Source organism: Ammospiza caudacuta, chromosome 3, assembly GCF_027887145.1.
Source record: "Ammospiza caudacuta isolate bAmmCau1 chromosome 3, bAmmCau1.pri, whole genome shotgun sequence".
NCBI lineage: Eukaryota > Metazoa > Chordata > Aves > Passeriformes > Passerellidae > Ammospiza > Ammospiza caudacuta.
In genome coordinates this window covers 38769823-38796585 of record NC_080595.1, presented here as the reverse complement: position 1 = coordinate 38796585, position 26763 = coordinate 38769823, and the positions used below count along the sequence as shown (strand labels likewise).

Genomic DNA, 26763 nt, shown 5'->3' with positions numbered 1-26763 from the left:
AATCTTTACTTATCTTCTACTTATTTAAAGTAAGTACTGAAAGGGTGGGATATATTAAAAACTTTTATTTTTTATGCTGTTTGCTGTCAACTTGATTAAGATCTGCTTTTTAAAAATATAACTGCAATACCCTAAGATGTGATTGAAGCTTAGAGATGCGAGACTAAAAGATCTGTTTCTTGAAATCCAGTACCAAGTTTTCCGCCTCTTGTGGTGGCATAAGGAAGATGTTGAACTGTTGGCATTCAATTTTTCTAGTACAGAGATAAATAAAGGTCATTATATCCCCTCATTGCAATTTACTATTTTGAGATTGATTAGTTTCTTTTTGCTTTTCTAGAAAGACCACTCTTAACATATTTTGGGATACAATGTCCTTTTATTGGTTGCAGAGGTGAGAGGAAACAGAATTATGGGGTTTTTTACACTAAGGATGCAAAACACAAGGGAAAGAAATGCCTATTATTACTATAGCCAAAGTGAGATCAAAATAGAAAAAGAGGGACATATAATTAAGATTCTTCAATTGAAGAATATGATGGGTGATATCCAAAGGCCTGACTTCAAGAGTGATATTTAAAGGATGGCTGATCTCTAGCTGGAACACTCACACTACTACAAAGTCTTGGCAGGGAAAAACCAGCAAATCCACTGCCTATTTCTGAGGTGGAATTTGGGTATGCAAGGTAAAATGAAGAGCTGGAAACAACAATTTAAAAAAATCTCAAAAAAAAAAAAAAGAAGAACTTTTTTTTTACTTGGCATATTTCTTTATCTTATTTGTATCCAGATTATCTGTTAAGGAGTGGTATCAAAATACAACATCCAGGTTTGACCATGAAGATATAGAAGATGGCAAAATAATGACGACTCAGAGTCCCACAGCCAAATACTTTGTTTTCAGTCTTCTATTCTGCTCTGATTTGGCTAGTGAAACTGATTTTCAGAGGCAAAAAAGAAGTTTGTTACAAGTAAAGTTAATATACACACTTTATTAAAAGGCTCAGGGTGTCTAAGGGCAGTGCTACAAAGCAGGAAGACATCCCGAGTGTCTCATCCCAAGTAGCTTATGATGTTAAATATACTTAAAACTCAAATAGTCAGCTGACATACTAACTAGGAGATCCAGTCTCGAAGCAATATCCTCCTTGCTTAATCCTTTCCATAGTGAGTTATCCTCAAAAGAATTTTCACTTTGTAAGTGGCCGAGAAAGAAAAGCACTTCAGAGCCTTGAGGTGGGTGACTAATAATCACCATTGCCTCCCAGGAACAGACAAACAGTATATGAGAAAGCATCAAAAGTCTGACTATGTCAAGCAGAAAGGGAAACTTTGCTGAAGTCAGTGCAGATGACTGTTAATGTATAAACTTTCTAGTGTTATGTCAATGTTATGTATGAGGTGATTAGGATAATCTCCAAAGACCTCTGCTCACAGTCTTTCAAATAAGATGCTGAAAATTAAATTCTGCTAAGATGCTCTTTACTGAAATTAACATGTTATTGCACTTAAATTTCTGATAGTATGACAGTACAAACTGTGGAAATAGATTTTAAATAGTTTTGAAAAAAAATCTCTATGAAGAAATGCAGTGTCATGAAACTAAGGATGTGAATTCTGGTCTGCTTTCTGAATTTACATCTAATTTTCTAAATGTCTCCTATTAAAACATTATTAAAAACATGACAACAGCAGGCAGTCTCTAAATGAAGTACCATCTGGTACAGAGTTTATGTCCACTGTACAGGCCTGATTAAAAGCACAGTCCAGCATTTTAAGCCAGGTATTTTTTCCAGAAAATTAGGTGAATCACCAATGTCACAAAGCAAAGCATAGCTATCAGAGAAAGAAAGAAGAGAAAAAGATTGCAAACCTAAATATTCTTATGTATACAATTGTCATCCTAACAATTTTCTATAGCCTTAGCTATTGCTTTAAATTTATCACTACTAAAAGAATGACTAATTCATTATGAAAAGATAAGTAAAACTAGAATTTTTGCTAAGGTTTTGCATTTCAAGTGACACTAAAGAACAAGGAGAACTAGTTCACTAGTTCATGAAAGTCAACTGCAATGAACTGAGGAAATCTATTATGACAAAATGGTAGGAGAGTAATTGTTTGAGGATGTTTTGCACCTCTGCGTAGATAAATTTCATGAGGAAACTGAATCCCAAATCATGAATGTATTTGCAGAGAAAAGATCCAGCCCTACCTGATCTAATAATTGCTTCAAAAGTGTATCAGGGCAACCAGACAGACTGCAGTGAGAATACAGCAAACATTTTAAAAGCTAATGCAGAAGAAAATTACCATCTGAGTTTGACAGAACTGCATTATGCACTTGCACGTCACTGCAACTCTAACAGAATGGGATTAAGCTTTTAAACACAAAGTATAAGCTATTTTTTTTTATTTTTGTGACTGATTAGTTACAGTGACATCACACAGGGAACGAAATTGATGGTTAGATAGGAAGTAGAAGACTAAAACAGAAACAAAATGATGAACAGGAAATTAATTAAAGGGAAAACATCTCTCATTGTGTTGCTTAGGGAAATATCTGGATTGAGAGTAGAGTTCTACATGGTGAGTAGAAACATGTTCATTAATTTTTCTTATAAAACATGAACCAGAAAACAATTTGCATGACAAGATCAGAGTTCAGATGGAGGATATTGGATGATTCAAGAATGATACTGATGAGCTATGACCTTAATAAAAGATGAAAGTGTTCCTCAATGTCTCAGGGTCATAGAACTGTATTTTTACAACAAATACTTAGCTTTTGAATGTGACATTAGCTGAAATATCACATAAAATGCTGAGAGAATCAAGTACAGTAGAAGGCTAGGACACTAAACGTGGAAAGGTTGTTTGTCCTGAACCAATGCTGTTGTTAAATAGAACTTCTGCTTAGAACTAATACTTGAGGACTAACAAGCACTGGGTACTTACAGCAGTGAATCCCACCCACACAAGATCACGCAGTTTTCTCTGCCACATGCAACCATGACTGCAAAAGCAGCAGCAAAGCCAGTTCCAACAGGTGCAGCTGGTAGTTCACAGTCTAGTCACAGTCTTCACTAGTCCTCACCACACTGGCAAAAGCTATTGCTTACAGACTTTGAGTCCTCTAAAGACTGCAGTACTAGCAAATACTTTGTTCTGTAGTTTGATACAATTAAACACATTATATGCCAACCTGCATATGGAAATTTCAAATCATTGGATTCATTTGGATCAATTTAATGTGATGCTGTTGGACAAATACAAGCAGAAAGAACAGCTGAAGATGAATTAATCTTCCAAAAAAACCCATTGGTGAGGTATTTAAGCCTAGTCACCACTGTCCATAAACTCCTTCTAAATATAATGATTTCTTTTCCCACTTTCTCTACACATTTACAAACCCTTTCATATATGCAGACTATAATAAAACAGATACTGAGAGTTTCATTAGAGCATTACACAGTTTAAGAGGAATCTCTTTGGGATATGGAGGATGGGACACCACTGTAGAAAAAAAGCCTTGAGAACTGATGATTACCAAGATATGGCAAGCATTCTACACACAAACTATCTGGTGTTTTAAGACTCTTTCCAGTAAGTATCTTATTCTCAACACAAACATCAACTCTAGTTTTAAAAGGTTGTCCGATATCTGTAAAACTGGGTAAAATTGGCTGCTGAAGGAAAGAAAAGCATGTTCAAAAATCAGCATCTAAGAGCAGCTGACACACTGATGTGACCCACTACAGTCGAGGTCCCACCTTGCAAACAGGACAACAAAAACATTCTGTCCCATGATATGTTAGCAATGCCTGCATTTGGTAGAATTAACTTAGCAGTGGAATATTTCAGATACAACACAACCTCTTCTCATACTCAGGTATGGCATCTCAGGGGCAATGCAGCGCAACAGGAATCACAGGTCTTTGTCCTAAACTCAAACCACTGTATGCATGATTTATTCCTGATTTCAGAGTGCTCACATCCCTACCTCACATGAACCTATGAATATTTGGAGTGTTATAAAATACTGCCCAAAAAACCCTCTAAAAAGTAAATAAAATTCAATTCCATGAATTGCTTGTTAACTCTAAAAAGGGTCTTCTGCTTGAATTTCTAATAGATTGATTGTAATTCCAGCTCTTTAAAAAAAAATTATTTTTTCTAGCATATATATGGTATTTAAAAAGATCTAGATTCTTAAACTGGGATATTTATGTTTTTCCAAAATATTATTTTACATATGGACACACTGATATTTGCATCATAAGGACTGAAAATCATCTTACTCCACAAAGTTTTGAAAATGCATTCTTTGTTGAAATACTTTTAGTTTTCAGTCCAGTAATTCACAGATAAAAAAACAACTGCCAGGGAATATTAATAGATACATGACAAGAATTATGTCAGTATTTCAACTCAGCTTAGGCTGGTGTCCATTTTTACAAATTTGTAGCATGGCTACACAAAGCTAGCTACATACCTTAACCAGTATAATTTTCTTGATGCTGAGGACAGATCATACCAGGAGAACTGTTTCACAGTACCTTTACAATTAAGCACTCCTCAGCCGTCCTCTCGGTGTGGATTGCTACAGCTGCTTAATCTTCGGGGGTGGGGATCTGGGGAGGCAAATTTATGAAGGAGAAAACTAGGTTACTTAACAGTAACTGGAATTCTCTGAATATATTGCCTCCACAGATCCACACTAACCCTCCCTCCTTTTGTTAGACTTAAATCATGATTCACAAAAGCTGGGAAAAAAATGAAGGGACTGGGCGCTGTGATGCTAGAAAACCCTGTTTAAATAAATCATCTTGTGAGCCCATTGAGGCAAATTAACCACTTGGATATGTGCTCTAAACAAATCTAGGATTTGCATACAACACATGAATTTATGAAAATGAAATTGTAGCAGTGCCATCTCAAAGGTGGAATTACTGTATAATGATCAAGCTTCAAGCACGCTGATTTTCTTTTTCTTTCACAAGGCAAGCCAGGTGAAATTCTTATCTGCTTCTGTTGCACTAGATATATTGTAAGCACTAACTCCAGTATATTGTAATCTTCAGAGATCCTGCCAAAGACTCATTCTAGTGACAATACAGATAATATTTATTTGGCATGAGTTGTTCATCATGATTCCATCCTCTTCAGGGAGCACTTCCAATATCTTGCACGTGTGCTTAGATTTACTACTTTTGTTCTACAAGAACATGTACTTTTTTTCCTGATCTGAGCCTTAAATTTTTAGGAAATGTGCTTCATCCTAATTTTTCTAGGGTTGTATTTCCTTAACTGAAGTCTTGCCTGTAATAGCTATTCCCTTTTACATCACTGCAGAAAGATAATAAGACATCCTTTTTCTCTCTTTCAGAATTACTCAAAAATCTAACATATGCTCTCCTTAGCACTAAGAAAGATTATCTGGATTTTTATTTTATAACTTTTATTTTCCATGGAATTCGTTGTGAAATGAAAGTAACACTGGAAGACAATTGCTACTAAAACAGAAAAGTGTTACCTAATTAATATTTTACTCTACTATTTCCAGGAATTTTGCATTGCCTGAAGTACATTTTGTATGATTAATATGCAATTACTGTCTGACCTCAGTTTGACATAGAAATGAACACAAAATAAGTTTATTTAAATGGAAAAAATTAAAACTGTGAGAATTTAAGTGTTGAGAACACACATCTCTTGGTATGGACAACATACAGAAATACAGGAATGAAATATTCAAATTTTGGCTATAAGAGGAACTTATTTTGGCTAAAGGTTGGAACTCTTAACTATTGAAGAATTAACACACAAAATGAGGAATTGAGATGCGTTCTCTTGCTGCAGTCCCTACGAAGTTTTCTCAGGCTTTTTGCCATCATCAGTCCCTATGCTTCTTCAGAGCCTTAACTGTTGCTATTTACAGACAGCCTGTAGATGAACCTACCTAAGTTTTCTCAAACCTACCAATCCTGCTTTTGAATACCTATGCAACTAAATAAAGACCCACATTGCCAAGACCAAAGTCCATGCTGGAATTTCACTCTGCTTCATCAGCTATAAATGGAGATGGTGTGACTTGCCAGAATATTGAGGACCATGGTTCTGGTGTGTGCTAGTATAGACTGAATGATAATGTCTCCTTTTAACTCAATGGTAGAAAACATGTTGTTCTCATTAAAGGAAAAGGTACCAAGACTTCCAAAGTTATTTCTGTGTGTATCCATAGGATGTGTTTTGGGGAGAAGGTGGTTTCATGTTGAGGGGACTGTGCAAACACATATACAAAGATTTCTTATTTTTGAATAGTGATTGCATGACTTGCTTTGACAGACAAAAGAGACCATGACACAAAGTGAAAAGTGATGCATTATAATGACTCATCTCAGCCTTCTCCAGTTGCATCTCTCCATAAGGAGTCTGAAATTAATGAAACTGGATGACAGTTTCATCTTGGAACCACAAAGATAAGCCTTCTAAATGATGCAAACAATTTTTTAAATTAACAGCGACACTCTAATTCAATTTCAGTAAGATTAGAAATGTTAAAAAAAAATATTAAACTCATACATGTTCACAGTTATGTCCTGAAGATATTCTACATGTTCAATTCAGTTGGAGTAAAATACTAGTCTCAGTCACAGGAGAGATTTTAAAGGTTTTTTTTCCATGAAACTAATCCAGGGAACAGACAAGGCCCGCAGTGCAGATGGTTGCTGAAGAATGACTTTGTGTGCAGCACAACTATCAATCAGATTTAAATCCTACATTCCTTCAATCAGCAGGCATTATTAATCCTGCCATTAGTCTTCACTGGGGCAAGAGGAGCCCTGCCTCACAAACAGGAGACCACTGGTCTTCCACAAGGGCTCCTCCGAATGGATTTGTCTTCCTAAAGACTTCATTCCATCCCAGTTCTCCCAATGAAAGTAAAGGCCCAGACACTGCAAGCACACAAGCAATTGTTGCACACTACATTTTTTTTCTTTTTTCTTGTTTTTTTTTTTTTTTGGTAATGCCTTTCCTGTTTGTCCTACTTGTTTTAGTTTTATTCTTGGTATTCTGCAGCAGTACTTCCTAGATTCTGGATTTTAGTATTTACCTTTTATTGCTGTGTAGTGCTGCTTTGGCTTCTAGGTGCTTCTGGTCAGTATGATCATTCTTTCTCCCTCATCATTTGTGGTTCCATGTGTACTTCCTGAACTTTCTTCCCTTATAAGTCTATGCTCTGCTCAGTGATTTTTTTTCCTCCCGTTACAACTATGATCTGGCTCTGCTACTTTTAAAAACTGTTTTATTTTATTTACAGCATGTATGTTTTCACTGCATGTTGCTACAGCATGTTTTTGCATTCACTGCAGAAATGAAAAGAAGGATAAAAGACAAAGTAAACTACTTCTATTAAAATAATATTCTAGAAATGTTTTGATTTGCTTCTCTCTTCCTTCTCATTCTGTAGCTGGCTTGAATGAGGTGGGTTACACTTAAAACTAAATTACAATGAAGCGCCAAACAAATTTCATTATACTGCACTTATCTAATCATTCCAAATAAACCTGTTGTACTTATTTCTGGTAACATGAATGCAAACACAGGTAATAAAGAAGAACAAATTACACCTTCACTATGTTCTTCCACTTTACCATTTTGCTTTTATTTTGGCTGAAATAACTGAAGTATAACAAACCTTCAGCAGAGCTATCTAAAGATAAATTAACAAAGAATGAAACTTTATTGGAAATAGATTAATAGAATTAGGATATGATGACTTCAAATGTTAGTGTAGACATGGGGGCTTCCTTACTGAGGCAGTTAAATTTGACTCTGCTGAGCAGCTTAGACCAGCAAAAAGCAAATGGATGCAGTATAAGGACAATGATGTTCCCAAAACTCCACATGAGTCTACATGAGCTAAAGAAAAGACAAGTTCTGATGTTCTTAAGAGAACCAAGATGCAGCTGAATGGGTTTGGACAATAAAGTACACAGGATCTCAAAACACAGAGAGCTAGCACAGTACATTTTCAGCACATCTGACCTAAGACTTCTCTCTTCTCATTTCTCACACCCTCTTTTGTCCAGAGGAGAGCCTTGCAAGTGACAGACATTACTTGACAGAAAAGTTCAATTTCTCTCATTTTGATTGATAACCACCAAATGATGAAGATTTCTAAGCTGTTATTTTTCTTCACTTCCTTAGAAAATAAAGATTTCCTCTTTCTAAATGACTGAGATTTTTAAGAAATCTACTAGTCACATTATTTAACTGAAAAAAAATAGATGATAAATGATACTATTAACTTTGTTTCAGACAATTTGCTACGGTAAAATGAAGAAAATTTCAAGCAAATCTAACAAAAGAAAAATTCCCCTGAATAAGTTCTTTTGCACTATTTAATCAGAAGTACTCGAATCAAGAACATCCTGAGATGTGGTTTGTGTCCATATGCAGGCTGGTAACCTAGGACAGAAGAAATCATCCTTTGGAGTGGTGGTGTGTCTCCAGTGTGCCAAACTGGAGGGAAGGACTGCACGCACAGGCACAGATGATGAAACTTGTCATGAGTGTCCATCTTCTTGTTTGGATCAAAGCTCCCCAGTTAATTTAATAATAACAGAAGGAGAAGGAAAATCAAATTACAACATTAAAAGCAGATCTTAACATTTCTAATGTTTTCCTTAGGAATAATGAAGTAAGGCAAGTATGCGATAGCTTGGATGTAACCTAAGGAAAGTCATCCTTCCATGAATACCCTTCCAAAGGTATTATTTCTTATTTGCCATTATATTGTTATGGCTTGCCATATATTTACTTTTGTTAGGATGTCCTCTCCAACACCAATCGATTCCTAAAACTTTTTAGTTTGTACTGTTTAAGAATTTTATTTTGACCATTTCTACTTGAGACTCCTACAATAGTCATATTGGCTTACAAAATGGCTGAGAATGAGAGGGCAAACTAAAAGAAGAGAAACGGAGTAATACTTTGGTTGTGGAAGCCTTAGAGGCTGCAAGAAAGCTGAAAAACTACAATAACATTACAAAGAGCTCCTAGTTTGGGTTGGCAGCCACAGAGATGCATCCTGCAGCTGAGACTAGTACTCCACAGGCGTCCTGTGTTGGCCAATTCCAAAAGCCAACCTGGATACTGATTTATATTTCACCTGTAAACACTGAAGTCTCAAGGAAACACATAGAGAAAAAATGTTTTTCTTGATACACACAAAGTTCTCACAAGACACAGTGTTTTTCCTTTGGGAAGAAATAGATGTTAAAGCCTGCAAAAATGCTAACTAAAATATTATATATGTATATAAATAAATATAGGAATATGTTATAGAAATAAACATAAATAGGGATACACTCGCACATATACAAACACCCACTCCCAAGCATATAATTTTCAAACATTTATCCTCAAAATCTAAATTTTGACAAAAAAAACCTAAGTTGAAAATAGGCTGCTTGACAATAGGATTTTTTGAATTGCAGAAACCTAGATGCTCTTAAAATTCTGTAAACAGAGGAAAATGAAATGAGGAATTCTCATAAGACTTCTCAAAGTCTATATGAATATTAGGTCCCAAATTGCTACCTTTTCTAGCCAGCTGGTAATTTTTTACCTCAAAAGTTAAGCACTGTACATTTTCCTCAAAACACATTTTAAGCAAGAAAGCAACATCAGAAATCAGGAACCAATTCTTTAAAGATGAACAACTATAAAGCACACACGTACCGACACAAGACATAACCAACATTATGAATGGAAAAAAAACCAGCATACTACCATTTTCACATACAATTTGGTATAAAAGGTAGAAGCCACCATATTTCTGCATACTCACTCGTTTTGCACTGACAAATGCGACAACCATTTTGGTCCAGTTTGAAGCTATAGATACAGTCTTTTTCAGTCAAAGTGCAGTTCACCAAAGCCTCACAGGTGGGCGGACCTATTGTGATATACGTTGGCTCTGCGGATAAGAAAAAAACCACATTAATTTGAGATTTTTGAATATTTTAATTGAGTTCACAAAAATCCATACACAACATAACAGTAAAGAGAGTAATTTTAATTTTTTTTTTCTGATGAATATTCTGGGTAATTTAGAAAAAAAAATGATAAATGGACTTTGTTTCAAATGTACAGTCAACAAAAACAGCATGAAGCTGCAGAAAATTTCTGAAGTATCTAAACAGAAAAGGATTACCACTTTTTTGTTCATTATGAAATCAGCTTTCATGCTCATGCAGTTTCAAACTAAATGCAAAATACTTATTTTGCCCACATTTCTCCAGAAGTGTTTAATCAAAATTTCATGCAGATTTTTTTGCTTTAGAAACTGAGCAGAGTTTCTCTGAAGCTGAATTGATTGATACTACCAAGCTGCACATCAAACATGTAACTCAGAAGTCAAATCGTTCTCCATGTGAACAAGATCACCTCTGCTGAAATTTATAGCAGAAGAGACTCTGAATACCAAAAGGGAATGTAAGATGCTCTGCATGTGAAAGACCTCTGGAGAGCATTTATCATGGTTATTTATCGAAAACATTACTTTTTACAGTATACTTTGCTGTGCCAGATTATGCTTTCTGAGGTTGAGGAGATCATTGTTGATTGTGAGCTACTTATCAACAGTATAATACTTGCTTTTTGACACCATTTAAATATGCTGGAGTATGAAATTCGTTTTGATACATAGGGTAGACAGAAAAAATAACATGCTGCAGTATAGAAAGTTGTTAGAATAAACCAAAATCCAGACACTTACGAAGATAACAAGAAACCTCAAAATGACCATCATAAAGCAGGATTCAGGAGGAAAGCAATACCTATCTTTTCTTGAACAACTTTTTGCTCTCTGAGACTAATTTTGTCTTTCTTGTGCTTTTCATAGAACTCAGGTACTGAAGAACCAATGAGTTCACAGTTATAAGCATTATTAACATTATACAAAATATTCAGGAAACAAAAATCGCATGATTTAAAGAACTGTGAGTTTCCATTTCAGTGCTTCAAGTGTTTAAGTGTACGCTTCTTCTCTATCTCAAAAAATGAAGATTTATACAAAATTAAATTTAAAAAGCCTTCCATATCTAAAGTGATAAATTGTGAAAATATGGAGAAATTATATGGAGTGGAGGTGGCCACATTGCCAGCTTTCATCCTCAGACCACAGATGTTGCCACTTTTACCTATAGGCAGATAGTCTTTACTTTCAGAGTAAGGGTAAAATATTATTCAATGCAGATTAACTTGCTAGAAGTATACACTCTTAAACAAAATACTGATTCCTGTGCATACTGGCTACATTCCAGCACACAGCTTTTGCACCCATGCCTTCCAGTCAACTACAAATGATCCTGTTACAAGAATAAACGTTTCTGCTTTCATTGTCTTTCACAATTTTCAGCTTTCATAGCTTCTCTCCAGACTTGCTTTTCCCAGCACAACAGTTTATGCAGGCAATGAACGTTTTTAATCCTTTTAAAATTAGGTCGGATAACTAGAGTTTGGAATGAAAAAACTGCATTAAAGACACTACAATTAAGTTAGATAACTTCAAACTTATCTCAGAGGTCATGGTTCAGATTATGCACTTGCTGAGTAACACTCAAATTCTCTTGCTTGTATAATTTCTATTAGAAAAGTAGCAATACATTTTAAAATATATAGAACAGTGCCAACAACTGTTTGTGCACAAACTGGAAGTTGCATAATGGCAACATGTCTCTCTAGATACCTCAATTTATCTTCTTTTTTTTTCTTTTTTTTTTGTTTGTAGGGATTTAATATAAATAACAAGCTTGGAGATCAAAGGATTGGTTTCCATTAATTCTTCATTTCACAGCTCTGAGTTTGCACGTGTAGTGTAGAAGAACAGTCATAATGAGCAAACTATTTCAAAATCCATGGATTTTTAAGCAACAGTTCTTTTAGTCTAAATGAAGTCTTTGTAGTTCTTTTCAAATTAATTTAATAAAGTATCAGACTAAATCACATTCATGTCTAATACTTAACATTTGCAACTTCACCAAGCCTTTAGTTTAGGAATCATGTACATATTGCTATATATCAATATACACCAATAACATGATAAATTCCATTAATTAATCCTGATTATTTTAGGCCTCTGAGTATATAAACTAGTTCTGCAACCAAACTGATTTTTAGCATTGCTCCATTCTCTACCCAAAATATCCTAAACATGCACAAGGCCAGAATGCAAGAGCTACCCTGAAGCTACAGTCAGGTCACTGGTCAGCCCCCACAAACCTTACACTTCAAATGACAAAGAGACCACAGGGATCTTGTACTCACAGGTAGCTAAAACCAGTACAAATCATATGAATTATTACTGCTGCCCAGAGAAAAGTTCACTGACACAAGCCAGAGAACTGAAGGAGTCTGCAGCTTTACCATCTGACTGCAGATGTGAGATAAAACATGTCAATAAAAAAAGCAAAAAAGCCTTACTGAAAGTTGAGATGCAGGTTAGTTATATTCATTGATCCACTTGGGTGTAAACTAAAGCTAGAGAGAAAGAGGACTGTATTTCACTCCCTATCATTAAAGTCTACTCCTCAAAATAACTTCCCTGTAATTGCAGGTGTAGCTTAACATATAAGGAAACTAACTTTCTGTCTTTCTTTCTTCCTTTCTCTTCCTCCCTCCCATCCATCCATCCATCCATCCATCCATCCATCCATCCATCCGTTTTGGTGACTTTCCGCAACGCAACATCTGTATTTTGATGCTCCTTTGCCTTGGACACAAAGACACAATTTTTGTGCCTTTGATACATGCAATATATGGTATTTCTTATAAAGGATTAAATTAAACTGTTGTTATATTAATTTGAAAAGTTTTTCTTCGTCCTCTCTTCATTGTATTTTATTATTCTGTTACCTTCCACTTTTGGGCCAGCTTTCAGCATCCTCAGTGTTTCCAGTCAAGCTTACAAATCTGTTTCTTTTTCCCTTCTCTCCCTAAAGGTAAGCCCTGAGATACAGTAATTTTATATGCATGCCTGCTTCTCAATGAGCTGCAAACAGAGGACAAAAGAAATAATTTCATTCCCTACCCCCACATGTGCAAAAATGAAGCCAGGAAAAAAAAAAAAAATCAGGCCTTTTCACTTCACTAGACAAGACTCAACAAATAAAGCCAGATCTGCTCTACCAGACTTCTGGCTATTTGAATAGGCAAGCAGTAGCTAAGCTTGAAAAAGCATGTACCACCACACCATCTGAACTGGGCTTTCACTGCTGCTCTGGGTAGAAAGGGCTGAAGAAAGATCCAGTGCACAAATGCACAGACAATGGGTGGGAAAAACGGGTGCTGTTTCTGCTTGTGTGCTCTACCGACAATGCAATATACCATAGAAAGAAAGAGAGAAGGAAAGAAAGAGAGGGGGTTTGAAGAGAGTCTGGATGAAAACAATGGATTATTTAATGGAGCACAGATTTTGCTGATGTCAAGCACTTATATTTAAAGGCAGATTCCTATTAGAACACCATGATCCCATATATCCTCTCTGATATTTTTTCTGCTGAGAATTTTAATAATCTGGTGCAGATTATTAATTTGCTTGCTGTGAGGTTGATAAAAATATTAGAATTAAGTCTTTACAACACCATTTACTTAAAAACAACTTTTAAAATCTACAACAGATATTTCAGCTGTTGGTGGACTTTCAGTCTGACTAGTCCACTGAAAAATACTACAATATGCGATCAAACCCTGAAGCTCCTCATTCCAGCTTGAAATCAAACTGCATTTATGATGAAAGAAGGGTGGCATTCAAGTAATGTCTGGAGCTAGTTTTGTCCTTAAGGACCTATATTAACCACACCAACACAAAAACTGGTTGTCAAAAAAAAAAAAAAAAGATGGTGGTATCAAGATAGAATAGTATTTTCACTGATTATTTCCATGTAGAATACTTCTGTAATATGAGCAAAAACAATCCCTACATCCCTCTTTCTTTAATTTCTGAGACCTCCCACTTCTCCTGAGTGATGTGACACAGCTTGCAGTACAAAGAACAGATATTTTCTTCTGTTAACAATGTGAACTACTATAAATACACGCACATGAACAAAGGATGGTCAATTTGGTCTAGTACTGAGCCCTAAATTTGTTATACTGAGGTACTAAGATACTGCTCAAGTATTCAGATATGGAGAGAAATTGGTGCACCCATGTTTCAGTGGGAACAGGGAAAATTTGTTTCTCAGGATTACAATTTTATTATATACACAATTTGATAAATTATTTTTTAAAAAAGGAAGAGAATGAAAACTGAAATATACCATTCACTGCTAAAGCCTTAGAAAACAAATAAAAATAAAGAAAAAAACCAGGGACAATTTAAAATTTATTGCAATCTTGTTAACTTCTACTGTTAAATAAAATTTTATTACAATTATATAAATTATACAAAGGACAACTAACTAACTAAATAGCATCCTTCTTAAGTGTGGAACCAGAATGAAAAATTATACCCGTCTTCCTATCATATTCTTAGTTCAAAATCTGAACTGTAGCCATAGAGTTTGTATCAGAAAACAAAGAGAGATTATACTTAACTACCCTTCTGCAAAACCAAATGTATTATGAGAGAACCAAGAGTTCAGTTTTGGATTGTGTGAAGGACAAGAGGGACCTGCACCGGCAGAGGCAGAGCCTGCAGGTACAAGGAGGTGATGGTTTCCCTCCATTCAGCACCTGGAAGCCTACAGCTGGAGCCGTGGGCACCTTTGGGCTCTCAGTAGAGGAGAAACACGGACACACCTGAGCAAGTGCGTGACAGGGCCACTGAGCTGGCCAGGGCTGGAGAGGTGGCTCATGCACACAGGCTGAGAGACAAAGCAGGGCGTGCTCAGCCTGGGGAAGGAGGGTCAGGGGGCGTCCCCCCGCTCTCTGCCACTCCTTAACCCCAAGGTACAACAATGACAAGGCCTGGCTAATCTTGGAGGTGGCTCCAAGCTAGGATGAGAGGCAACAAACACACACACGAAATGGGAAATGACAGCTTGATAAAAGCTGTTTTGATCTTTCTTTTAAACCACATGGATCATCAAACTATGACATGGTCATGGAGACTTGTGTGATGTCCATCCTTCAAAATATTCAAAATTTAACTGGGACAAGGCCTTGTCACAGGACTTGCTTTAAGAAGGACATAGGAGTAGAAAAATCTCTGGTGGTCCTTTCCAACTAGCATGACTCCATGAATTTCACTTTCATAGAAATTCAGGACACTACCAGTTAAAGCAGCAATATCCTTGATGAACCCTAATCAAGGAACTGAAACCAAATGACAAATATTTCCATTTCTGATGATTTCTGTATGCTTTTGCCAAGTACTGATTACCTACTTTTTGCAAAACAAGTACATGTTTGCCTAACACTATCTATCTGAATCTACTTCATGACTTAAAAACTAGCTTTTTTATTCAGGAAGCAAAATTTCTTCCAGGTGTTTGTAAGAGCAATTCTCTGTTAAGAATTATTTAGTAACAGCCACAACCAGCTTTAATCAGTCTCATTTTTTTGTTCTCCTTTAAGTTAATACATTATGCAGGCTTTACCTCTCGGCAAGGTATTTTTATTATTAATATTACATGAAAAACAATCTCTCTGCTTTGTTTCATTTGGAATGCAATATTTTAACTGCAAAAAGGTTTTGTTTCACGCTTTCAGTAATATCATGTGAGAGAAATAGCTACTCCATGATTTTACAAAGTTGGTTGTAAGTAGGGAAGTAACTATTTTATTCTAAGCTTCTTCCTCTGCACAACATTTCTTCTGAGTAAGTGCAACAGAATAGGATTCTAGGATGACCAACATCTCTTTTGTTTTCATAAAGTGAAAACCTCTTCTGGGAAAAAACCCCCAAAATCATGTTGTAAATAAGGAGAAAGATCTCCAGCATGAATAATAAAGAACATGCCCATGTTTGGGGAAAGTGAAATAGCTCCCTCTTCTGTAGTAATTCATAACGCAGACAACACCTTTAAAAGAAGTAAGATGTTTTGTTCCTATGAAACCAGTATCAAATGACTCAAAGAAATTAAAAATCAGTGCATCCAAGCATTTACCATTAAAAAAAAAAAGAAAAAAAAACCCCAAATAAACTGTAGTCTAGCTTTTTACCTAATGTTTTAAGCGATAACTGGCTCAAAACTGGGCCTGAAGGGTGTGCTGCTCAACAGCCTTTCATTCAAGTCTGCATACTTGTTTAAATTTTGTCTACTGTCCAAAAAAGTTAACTGCAGCCTACTAAGCAGCAGCATGTGTGTTTACTTAAGCTTCCTGTAAAAACATTCATATCATTCCAAGAGTGACTAAATGTTTTCCATCCTCATAGTTCGCATTCCAGCCCTCCCCGCCCCTCCAATTCATTACATGAAAAATATCAGTCCTGAGTCCTGGGCTAAAGAATTTCCTTCCTGGGTTTGAAATACCTAATGCCTCACAGGAAATTTTTTCCCAGAATTAAAGCTGTGTCGGCTATCGGGGTTCAACAATTCAGCATCACATAACAATTTATAAATGTTTGCAAGGACTTAGGTGATACAATTTTCTAATGTCACAAGTAACTCTGAAAATACATTCACTGATACCTCTAAACACATAGTTCAGTTTGGCAGCCTTTTGTCTCAAATGTTATTCATGCTGCCAACCTGCAAGTACTAAATATGTATTTTTTTCTTTGAAAGTAACTATTATAATCAAAGACTATTTATTGCTGCAGAGTAAAGAAGCTGGGGGTATACATACATGTCTTTTTCTGCAGTGATGCAATCAAAATACATACTTTCTACTCTCAAAATGTGAAGTTAAAACCTTTTGTCTGTAATAATCAATTCTAGAAGTTTTTGGTTTAACAGGCATGTCAAATGAATTTTCATGTTGCTAAGAACTTTTTTTGACAATTTTCAGTGGAATGACACTTAGAAACAACCACCTTGTTGAAGCAGAATAAATTAAGTCTATCAAGAATTGTTAAAATACATTAAGAAGGCCATTCACTTATTTTTAATAGGTGAAGATAAACACTAAATTAGTGTACATCTGAGGCAAATCTATGAAAACCATTGGTGCTGAAAAAAATGAGGAGGATCCACGAGGTTCTTCATAAGTGAGACACCCTCTGACACATATTAATTAGGATTCTCTGGTTATTTATCCTTTCAGCAGTCTTCCACTGAATTCAACAATGAATCACTGAAAACCATGAAAACGTTATTCCATATTCGTAAAGTCTTCCTGAATTTCACTGGCTTGCCCTGGCCAGTTTGGTTACATCATCCAGTGGTTCCACAGGCTCAGCTGCCTTCTCTAGAACCACTGTACTAAATCATGATCTGGCAAAGAGAAGCCCAATTCTCTGCAGCATGGCGTTTGCATCCCCTAATTGACTTTGATGAAAGGGCTGGCTGGGAGCTCCAGCACTGCTGCTGAACAATAACTTACATTTCATGCTCTAAGGAGGACTCTGGGCCCACACCCCATGTCAGTGAACACTGCTCACTACCACTGACTTCATCCTGAATGAATCAAATTTCTTTTCACTGGACTCTGCTGCCTGTTTTTACTTAATGAAGTGCTAGACACGCTAAAGGAACTGAACTGAATTACATCTCAGCTAGAGTTTGGATTCCTTTATTGATGAAAATGTTAATTTCTTTTTGTGAAGATAAAGTGTCAGCCATAATGACAGCAAAGTACTGTGGGTCTTATTCATGAAAATCCTCTGAGGGGATTTTGTTTAACACTTAATTTCTCATTCACAGCTTATGCTGGCACACAGCCACTTGTACCTGAGGGCTCTCTTGCAGAAGGACATGCTGTGAGATAACCAATTACTGTGTATCAGCTTTCTCTATGAATAGCCTGAGCCTCTGAGAGATCCAAGGGAATAGAAGCAACCACAGACCTCCCAAAAAGGACATTTTTGGCCTCAATGCCAGTGCTGAATGCTTGTATTTATTATCTTGTTAAAAAAAAATAAAATCATACTATCCTAACCAATATTTACTTCCTGTGAACACAGCTATTATTCCAATTTGCAGATGGCTGTCTGCAGATGGCCCAAAGGTAAGTTTATTCTATCGCTGTAGCTTCTTTAGTATTATTCCCATGCTATTATATATTCATATGGTATATTCTCTCTTTTTTTTGTAAAATTTGTTAAAAATGGAATTGCTATTTAAACCACAGTAATGTTACTTAGAAAGCAAAGTTGTTGGCCCAGCAAGAAGGAAGCAGTAAGCAGCAGTACTAACTGCCAATTTAGCTGACTGCCAATGGATCTGGTTAGCTGCAATGGAACAGGAACCATGACCAGTCCCCATGAAGGGCTGGTCTGAGCCAAAAGAAGTGTGAGCATATATGAAAATTTTGCAGTCCCTTATGGCGCTTGAAAAAGCCCTTTCTCCCCTCTACCTAGCTGTCTGTTTTAATCCGAAGAAATGTGATCCCTTCCTTGTGCTGCAAAAATAAGCCATTGGCTCTAAAACCATGGGGAAAGCACAGAAGGCCAGTATGATTGCCTAAGCCTTGGCTCTTAATGAAGAGACATCTAAAGAGAAAACAAACTAAACAGATAAATAGACAATAGATTAAATAAACAAAGTCAAATCCCAGAGGGCCAATATCATTACAGGAGCTATAGAAGCTATATAGAAACATCCATCAGGAGCTGAAAACTAACTAACTGTTTGTACTGGATCCACAGAAGGGAATGGGCCTTCTTTTCCCAGCTGTCACCAGAGAAAGGAGGTGCATGCCCTGAAAAGCTGTGTAAACTGAAGAGCTTAAGTTTGGGGACAGGCTAAGGATAAAGGAAGGTCTTCCCCTCCACACTATCATGTCTCAATATGCCTTTGTCTCCAATTTCATGCCTTTTCTGTGGAAAGGCTTTGTGCCTCTCTCCCTATGGAAACAGCCACCTCAAAGTACCCAGTCCCCTGCCTCATACATTGGGATTTTACTATTAAGCCCATGGGCTTTAGTGTGTCAGGTAAGTGGAAAGAAGTGATTCAAGTGGATAAATTGTATCAAGATGTCTCACCAAAAAGGTTTTGATGACTTTGAAGTGTAGTTAAAAAGACCCCAAACACCCTTGCCCCCCTGGACCCCAGCTATGTGTCGGGCTCTGTATTGGTAAGCTACAGCCATCCCTTGACTGAACACTGAACACTACACGTGAAATACCATTACTGCTTTCAGTTATGCAAGCAATTTCCTGAGCAAATCTCTTTTCACTACGCCTGAAAACACAACTGCCATGCCCCGAACACATCAAAAAGACAATCTTAGTCACAACATGCCACAGAGGGAATTTTGTTTTCCTCAACAACTTTCTGCCTTCCTCTAAATCCCATCTTTCTCTTCTGTTACCTAATTCCATTCTTTTTTTGTCTTATCTTTTCCTTTGCAACAACCTTTTAGTCACTTGAGGACTGCTATGCTCACATTCTGAATTCATAGTTTTATTTTAAGCTGAACCAATCCAATTTATTCAGTCTGTCTTCTACAAATTTTGGACTGTGCTCACAACTCTCCAATGCTTTCCAGCTTCCACCCTTATAAGAGAAGCAATGTATGGAAAAGAACCAAGTATGTACTATGTCATCCAGGGGCAAACCCACCCACTGGAAAGCGAGCAAAAAAGATTACTTCAAGTCTTTTGAATTCTCCTCTTGATTCTAATTTCAGTATGGTATTTGCCTTCTCAAGGCCCTGATAATCCATGTTCAACATGCTCTTTCCCCTAATCACAAAACCTCTCCTGGAAAACTGCTATTTAACAATCACTCTGCTTCAGGACTCATGAAGAATCTCCTCCAAGCATGTCACGTTCCACTAAGGGGAAACTGCGGGAAGTTCTTTTAAAACAGATGGTCTAGGACAGAATTAAGCCAAACGAGGCAAATATTGTATCTGAGAACTGTTTATTGGTAATGAAAAGGAGGTGGTCAACAGGTGACCAGCCAGCAAGAGGGAGAGCAAGCGAGTGAGAGCAAGCAAAAAGAGCGAGGGCAAAAAGTGAGGGCAAAAAAGAGGCCAGCAGCTTGTGACACAGTTACTTCTACAGCCCCCAGCTCCTCCCAAGGTCTGCTTGCTGGCAGGAGACCACTGGCCCAGCTCAGTGTTTGACTGCAGTGCATTCCTGGAGACCTTTTGCCGCGCAATTGGAGAACCTCTCTGGAGGACACAGTGTCCTTGGTGGTCTCCTACTGACTGCCTATTCCATGTGAGACATGAAAATGCTGCCAGGCAAAGTCTCCCTAGAGACAGGGCTTTCCTCCATCTTCTCCTAGCTGCCTCCTGCAAGTGGCACATGTGCAGTCCTTCCCCCATATACCTCCGGTCAAACCATGTTGAGACAAAAATCAAAATTAATCTGGTTCCTCACAGCATAGCATGCTTTATTTTCTCTTGTTGAATTTGGTGAGCATCTTTCTGTCAGTTCTCTGCTTTAAAACATAGAAGGCAGAGTATGAATTCATAAGACACTGACTGTTCTTTTTAGCTTTGTTGTCCATAGATAAAATAAATTTAGCTTTGATCTGAGCTAGTAAAAACATCAAACAGAGCTGGTAAAGATACTAGTGGATACCAGCTACAGCGCAACTCAAGAGAGGCTGCCCACAGATTTGAAAATTAAATCCATACACAAATCATGGAATTGGGACACCACATCCATAAATACCCCTCTCCTTCATGCGCCTAACTCCCCCATGCTCCCGTCTCTTCCTCCTGATCAATCTCCCCAGGGAGCTCCAGTGTAAAGCATTTCAAGCACCTCCTCACTCAGCCTCCCTTTCCAGCAGCAGCAGCAAGACTGAAGTGAGGGGAGCGACTGCTACCATCTTCCCCAGGTCCAGCAAACCCAAGGCAAGCATTCAGAAAATTATACATTGCAAATCACTCTGGGCATCCAATCAACACAGGGACATGTATTGCACAGCGCATACAGGATATACACCATGGATACACATACAGCAGCATGTTAGGGAGAATTGAAAAGGAGAACACATACAAATCACTTCTATACAGTAACTGAAATATCACAATTGCTCCATCTTGGTCTCTAATTTAGACAAGTGTCAACAGCTGATTTTATGTAACTTTAGTCTCTACAATCCTCACAGCCTGGTTTTCTCACTGTGGTAAAAAGAACATCAGGATTTTCTTCATGAGGGAATGAGAATGTTCTAGTTTATTCTGAATTTACTGCATTCAAAGGCTGAATACATTTGTGTGCTGACATACTGTGCTCATATTTGAAGAATCTTTGTACATGGAATTTTTAGTATGTTATATGCGATCTCTGGCAGGAAAATGTTTTTAAGTTAATCCAAGAAAAAATTTATCCTTATGAAGCTGCTGGAATGTAAACTTATCTAGAGGAACAAATATATCCTTCATTGAAACTGATTATAAACCAGCCAAGAAATAACTGAATTGGCAGAAGTGCAGGTGCAGCAACATTTAGATCAAAGCCAGAGAGGAAGAGTCAGGAGTGACTGATACTAATTACCTTTTACTCTGGATGAGCCACAGCCAGGTCAGATCCACAAGCAGTTTTGATTAGAATTTTCTCATCAAATCCTAAATTTGTCTCACAAATCCCTGTATCCCTCAACACTCAAACCAAAATATACGACAGAAATATCTTTGATTAAATGCTTTGGTTTGCATATTAAAGAGCTTATATCTGACATGCCTAAAGTAAGCTCACACAATTGAAGCTGGCTGCTGGAAGTGCGTTCTCTTTCAAATGTAAATAGAAGTCCAATGAGAAATAAATGCATGCTTAAAAATAGTGATAAGCTTATAAAGTGTCTTATTATTCTTTACCTAGTACTTATTTCTAAATAGAAATATGGGCCTGAACTGGTCTACCAGCCACTAAACTGATTAAGATAGTAGGGGGTTTTCAGCAGGTCCCATTCTTCTTTCTGCTTTAGATCTGACGGATAGTTACGATTCTAACATCAAGTAATTATTTCCTACATGCTGCATTAGTCTCCACAAAAAAAGTGAAAAATTAATGCAGAAAGTAAGAGCTACAGCTGAATCAAGAAATGCAATATACAAGTAAGAGCAAAGTATATTCATGATGCAATTACATAAACTTTTGAAAAGAAGTAAATTTAAACTAATCTGCAAAAATGATGTTATTTCTCTAGGGCATACAGTCTTGTTGAGAGTACTGATAGGCTGAGATGTGAATGAGAACTGGAAGTTGTTCATTCAAAAGAGGAGTGCAAAATGAGGTATTTTTACCTTTACAATCACTAGTAAACTACTATTTCAAAATCAGCTGCAAAGTTTACATTATTTTTGGCAATTTATAGAAGATGTCACTAAAGCACACTGCTTTTTCTGCTTCACTAACTTACATAGTTGAAAATATGACACACAGTATCACTGATGCCAGACCTTTACCCACACTAGATAAGAATTCTGCTTCTCTTTCCTTAACAGTTGGAAATTAGATAAGCAGAAAGATGGAGAAACCAAACTGGAGAGCACAGACAGGCAACACTCCTGCTCATACAGCGCACTGCAAAATTCAGGTTAAGCTGTGGATATGCAAGTGCAATGAAATGGTATGCAGAAAACAATCAAATGGCTGACAATCCATTTTAATTCCTCTTTAGGAAAAAATGAGCCTGGAATGTACTTCATTGCTTGCAGCTCCATTAAAATGTACTGCACACCTTTTTCATTAGAATCATTACAATCAAGGGATTGATTTCTCAGCCAGCTTCCCAGCCAGGACCTGTTCCCACCACCCCTGCAGGTCATGGACAGCACAGTGAGCATCAGCAGCAGCACTTCATCAACAGAAACAATGCTCAGGAAAAAGAGAAGCTGATTTAAAATGGGAAGGAGCATTGCTCCATGCAGCTTACCTGTTTAAGAGAACAGAGATATCAGGTGGCTGGATGATGGAAGAAACAAAACAGCATTTTTGATGGGACAAGGTTGTGATTAAAATGATCAAACTAAAATTTGGGAAAAATCAGTTGAGTGAAGGAAGTAAAAGTTTTTAACTGTCTTCCCAGGGCATGCATCCTTCTCCAATTCAGCCTTAGAACAAGGAGAAAACCAGAGAACAGAAATCTAAAGAAGGTCCTTGCCTACTGGGTTAGCAAGCAACAGCTGTTTTGTAATGAAAGCAGACAGTACTTGTTTCCTACCCCACACATTAAACTCCAAGTAGAAACACAACTAATCTCAGATTTAAGGCTTAAGACACATGAAGCTATCTGACCTTGGAGGTGGGCCAGAAATCTACAGCTCACACACAACTCCCTGCTGCCATCAGCTCAAACATTACCTTTTTAAAAATAAGTAATTGTAAGATCCACATTCTTAATATTAAAGGCAGACAGTGAACACCCAACATTGTTATTTTTTCCTAATGTTCTGGGATTTTCTTAATGTGTGCTTTCAAAGCAAAATGTTAACAGATTCAGAAAGATGCACAGGGCTCATACTCCAAATCAGGTAACACCTTGCTCTCATGTGTCTAAATACATTTATTCAGGCTGCTCATCACAAGGCATAATGGCCTTGGACGTGTTTAATGCCCCAAAACATGACTCCAAGAGATTTGCTGGTACCCTTGATGGTTCATTTCTCCTAGATTTTTTAATTTGTCATCATTGCAAAATAAGTTAATAAGTCTCAAATTCTGAATAACTTCTCACCAAATCATTCAGAGGAGATTCTTGCAAACTTAATTTTTTAAATCTTGGGTTCTAGCATTTGAACTCACTACTGTGTTTTAACAGTCCAGTATTTTTTTGATCCTTGAAATAATACCATATCTCGATTCCTGGAATTAAATAATTTGCAATAATAGATCACAATAATTTGTTTCGGTTGTATTTGTTTGCTGTGGGAGAGGGAAGGGAAAAAATAAGACAGGATTCAAGTGTTTTCAAATGTTCTCTGACCATTGGAACCTAAGTATGCTGAAACTTTGATCTAGCACGAACTGAAAGCACTTCTACTAACTGTAGGTTTCACAACTTAGATAATTTCATTACCTTTTGATAAAAAAACCAACAAAAAACACCAAGGCAAATGTGACGCTTTTAAGCTTAACAATTAAAAAGTTCCTCAAAACACCATTCAGTATCACTGCCTTCCAGATGATACCCTCAAAACTAGATGACTACAATTAAGCATACATCATACAAAGGCTAACATGACAAACAAATAGGAAGGCAGATTATTTTTAATAAGACATAATTTAGATGACACAAGTACCTCATTTAAATATTGATTCCACAATTCTATTGTGTCAGTTTTCATCCATTTGTACCATAAGTATGATTGTACTCCATATGTCACTCACCCAAGCACCAAAACAACTTTTATGGACTTAAACAGTTGTAGCTACATCATCTTCTAAAAGTACAAACATGTTATTGCATAGAATTTTGCAGCCTAGTCCAGAGGACCTAAATTGTGTCCTGAGAGCACTGCAGAGGCATTACTGTGGTGTGTTAATGAAGCACCAGCTCGTTTATGTTGCAACCTTTAGCAATGAAGGATGGAAGCCTATGCTTGATCCTGTGTTTGCTTCCCATGATTCTTCATAATTAGCTTATATATATATATATGCATTTAATTGAATTATCTCTCATCTATTTTCTCCAGTCTAGAAGAGGGAAATAGGAAAATAGACACATTTGCCTATCCTTCCCTCATTAGAGGAAAAGAATCCTCTCAGTGTATTAACATGTTGAGAATACTTCCATCAGCCTCTCTTTCTCTCTGTAAACCTTCCCAAGCTGGCTCGGACACCTGGCTAATGAGGGGTGACAGCACAGGCTCTGTGATACCCATCCTAAGGTGATCACTGGGGATTAACAGCAGATAATCTGCTTCTTCACAGTGACTGTAATTCAGTGCAAATAGTGCAAGTCTGTACAATTCACTGCAGCTTTTACACATTGTATCAAACACTTTCTTCACACTTAGTGATGTGAATTCTGGAGTTAAAGAGCACCTGCAAGAAATCCTTATGCTCCTCAGATTTTTCCTAAAAACTAAGTATCACAGTGAGCTTACTTGGATGGCTACTGCAAACAAGAAGGGCCCCGAGACACATGTAGATATACAAAATTCTTTTTTTTTTTAATCAGAGATGGAATGAGAAAAACTTGTAAGTGCCAACTCACTCGGCACCCAAAAGTGTTTGTTTACTGTGATAGCTCTAGGTCTAGAAGAATCATTTCTAAATTTATCTGGTGTTTTTCCTGATGAACAGTTACTCCATAAAATGCAGCTCTAAATGCACATTTACATATGCAATTCAAAATATTTTTTTAATGTCTCAGTTTGCAAGTCTTCACATTTCCATCATCAGGGCGGGCAAGCACTTTACCTTATAGTTAGGTTAAATCTCAGTCAGTTATACTGTATACATGTATTTTCACAAACAAATGAAAAAATAATTGCAAAGTTGAAGAGTTAATCTATCTCTCAGGTAATATCCCTTTTTGTAAGTTTCACTGAAATAATTATGTCCAATATCCAACTATGTTGTACAAAGAGATTTTTAGTTGCAACTAAATGACAGTGATGAAGAAGAAAACATGAATAATCCTATTAACAGTAATACCTGTCGTAACAAACATTTTGACCTTCTAACTTCTCCCATATTTATTAATAATGCTTAAGCAAAGCTAAGAGAAAAATTTGTAAATAATGCTGATCTTAACCACCCCTTTATGTCAAAAGAGTGCCAGGATTGCCAACATACAGGCGTAGTCAAACCACGCTGATGTTTTCTGCCCTCTGTAGTTATTCAGTAACCAGCCAATGCCACACCAGTTTCTTCAATCCTCCAAAATGTTAAAGTGAACCAAGACTTGCCAGGAAAGCAGCGGCCATGGCAGACCAAATCCAAGGGAGGGGGAATAGCACTCCTACCTTCACAGACGGGGCAGCACTCCCCAGGGACCTTGACAGGGTTGAGGCAGCTCTGCCCGCAGGCGGTGGCCACGCAGTGCGGGTCCCCGTTGATGCACTGGCAGAACGTGCAGTCGTCCTCCCGCCAGCGGTCCCCGTGAGCCTGGATCTGCCCATTGGCATAGCAGCCAGCAGGGTTACTGACTGGATAAAGTGGGTCTGAAATGAGAGCAGTTGCAAGAGAATGTGTGTTATAATTAATGCTTTAATTTTTTTGGTTTTGTTCTTCAGGACAAAATAGTTCTTGGATTTGTTGATTCTTATTTTTGTACCAACATTTCTAAGTGACGCACTGGAATGACTCCTGTCAGCACTGCAACACTCTTTTGCACTATGAACAAAGATGAGGCCTCTGGCACATTTGTTGCTGGAACAGGAAGAATGCCTATAAGCTGCACCTCATCCTAGTGTTGGAGATATACTACCTTTTTGAACAGAGTCAGTGTAACAGACATCTTTTCATAAAAATCCTTTCTTTTAGGATTTGTCCCTTCTGGGAAGCTGGGGCCCCAGAAGAAAAATGTAAACAATAATTATCTGCTGATGTGAAATGCAATAGGTGCACCTGTGATTGGCTCATGTTCCATGTTTACAATTAAGGGCCAATCACACGACCAAGCTCGGGGACAGATTCTCAGAGAGCTCTCTTGTTTTTAAGATTCTAGGTTATTCTTAGCTTAGCAGCTTCTGAAACTTTTCTCTCTATTCCTATTAGTATAGTCATAATGT

The 26763-nt window shown here is 37.1% G+C and overlaps 1 protein-coding gene across 1 annotated transcript in view; it reads right to left on the bottom strand.

Annotated features, from left to right (window-relative positions):
• Nucleotides 1-26763, bottom strand: part of CRIM1 (cysteine rich transmembrane BMP regulator 1) — a 170330-nt gene that overhangs the window by 25583 nt on the left and 117984 nt on the right. Inside the window, exons 7-8 of the mRNA XM_058800839.1 lie at nucleotides 25996-26193; nucleotides 9860-9988 (exon numbers count right to left, since the gene is read on the bottom strand). Coding sequence (XP_058656822.1) covers nucleotides 9860-9988; nucleotides 25996-26193 — 327 coding nt within the window. The remainder of the gene's footprint in view (nucleotides 1-9859; nucleotides 9989-25995; nucleotides 26194-26763) is intronic.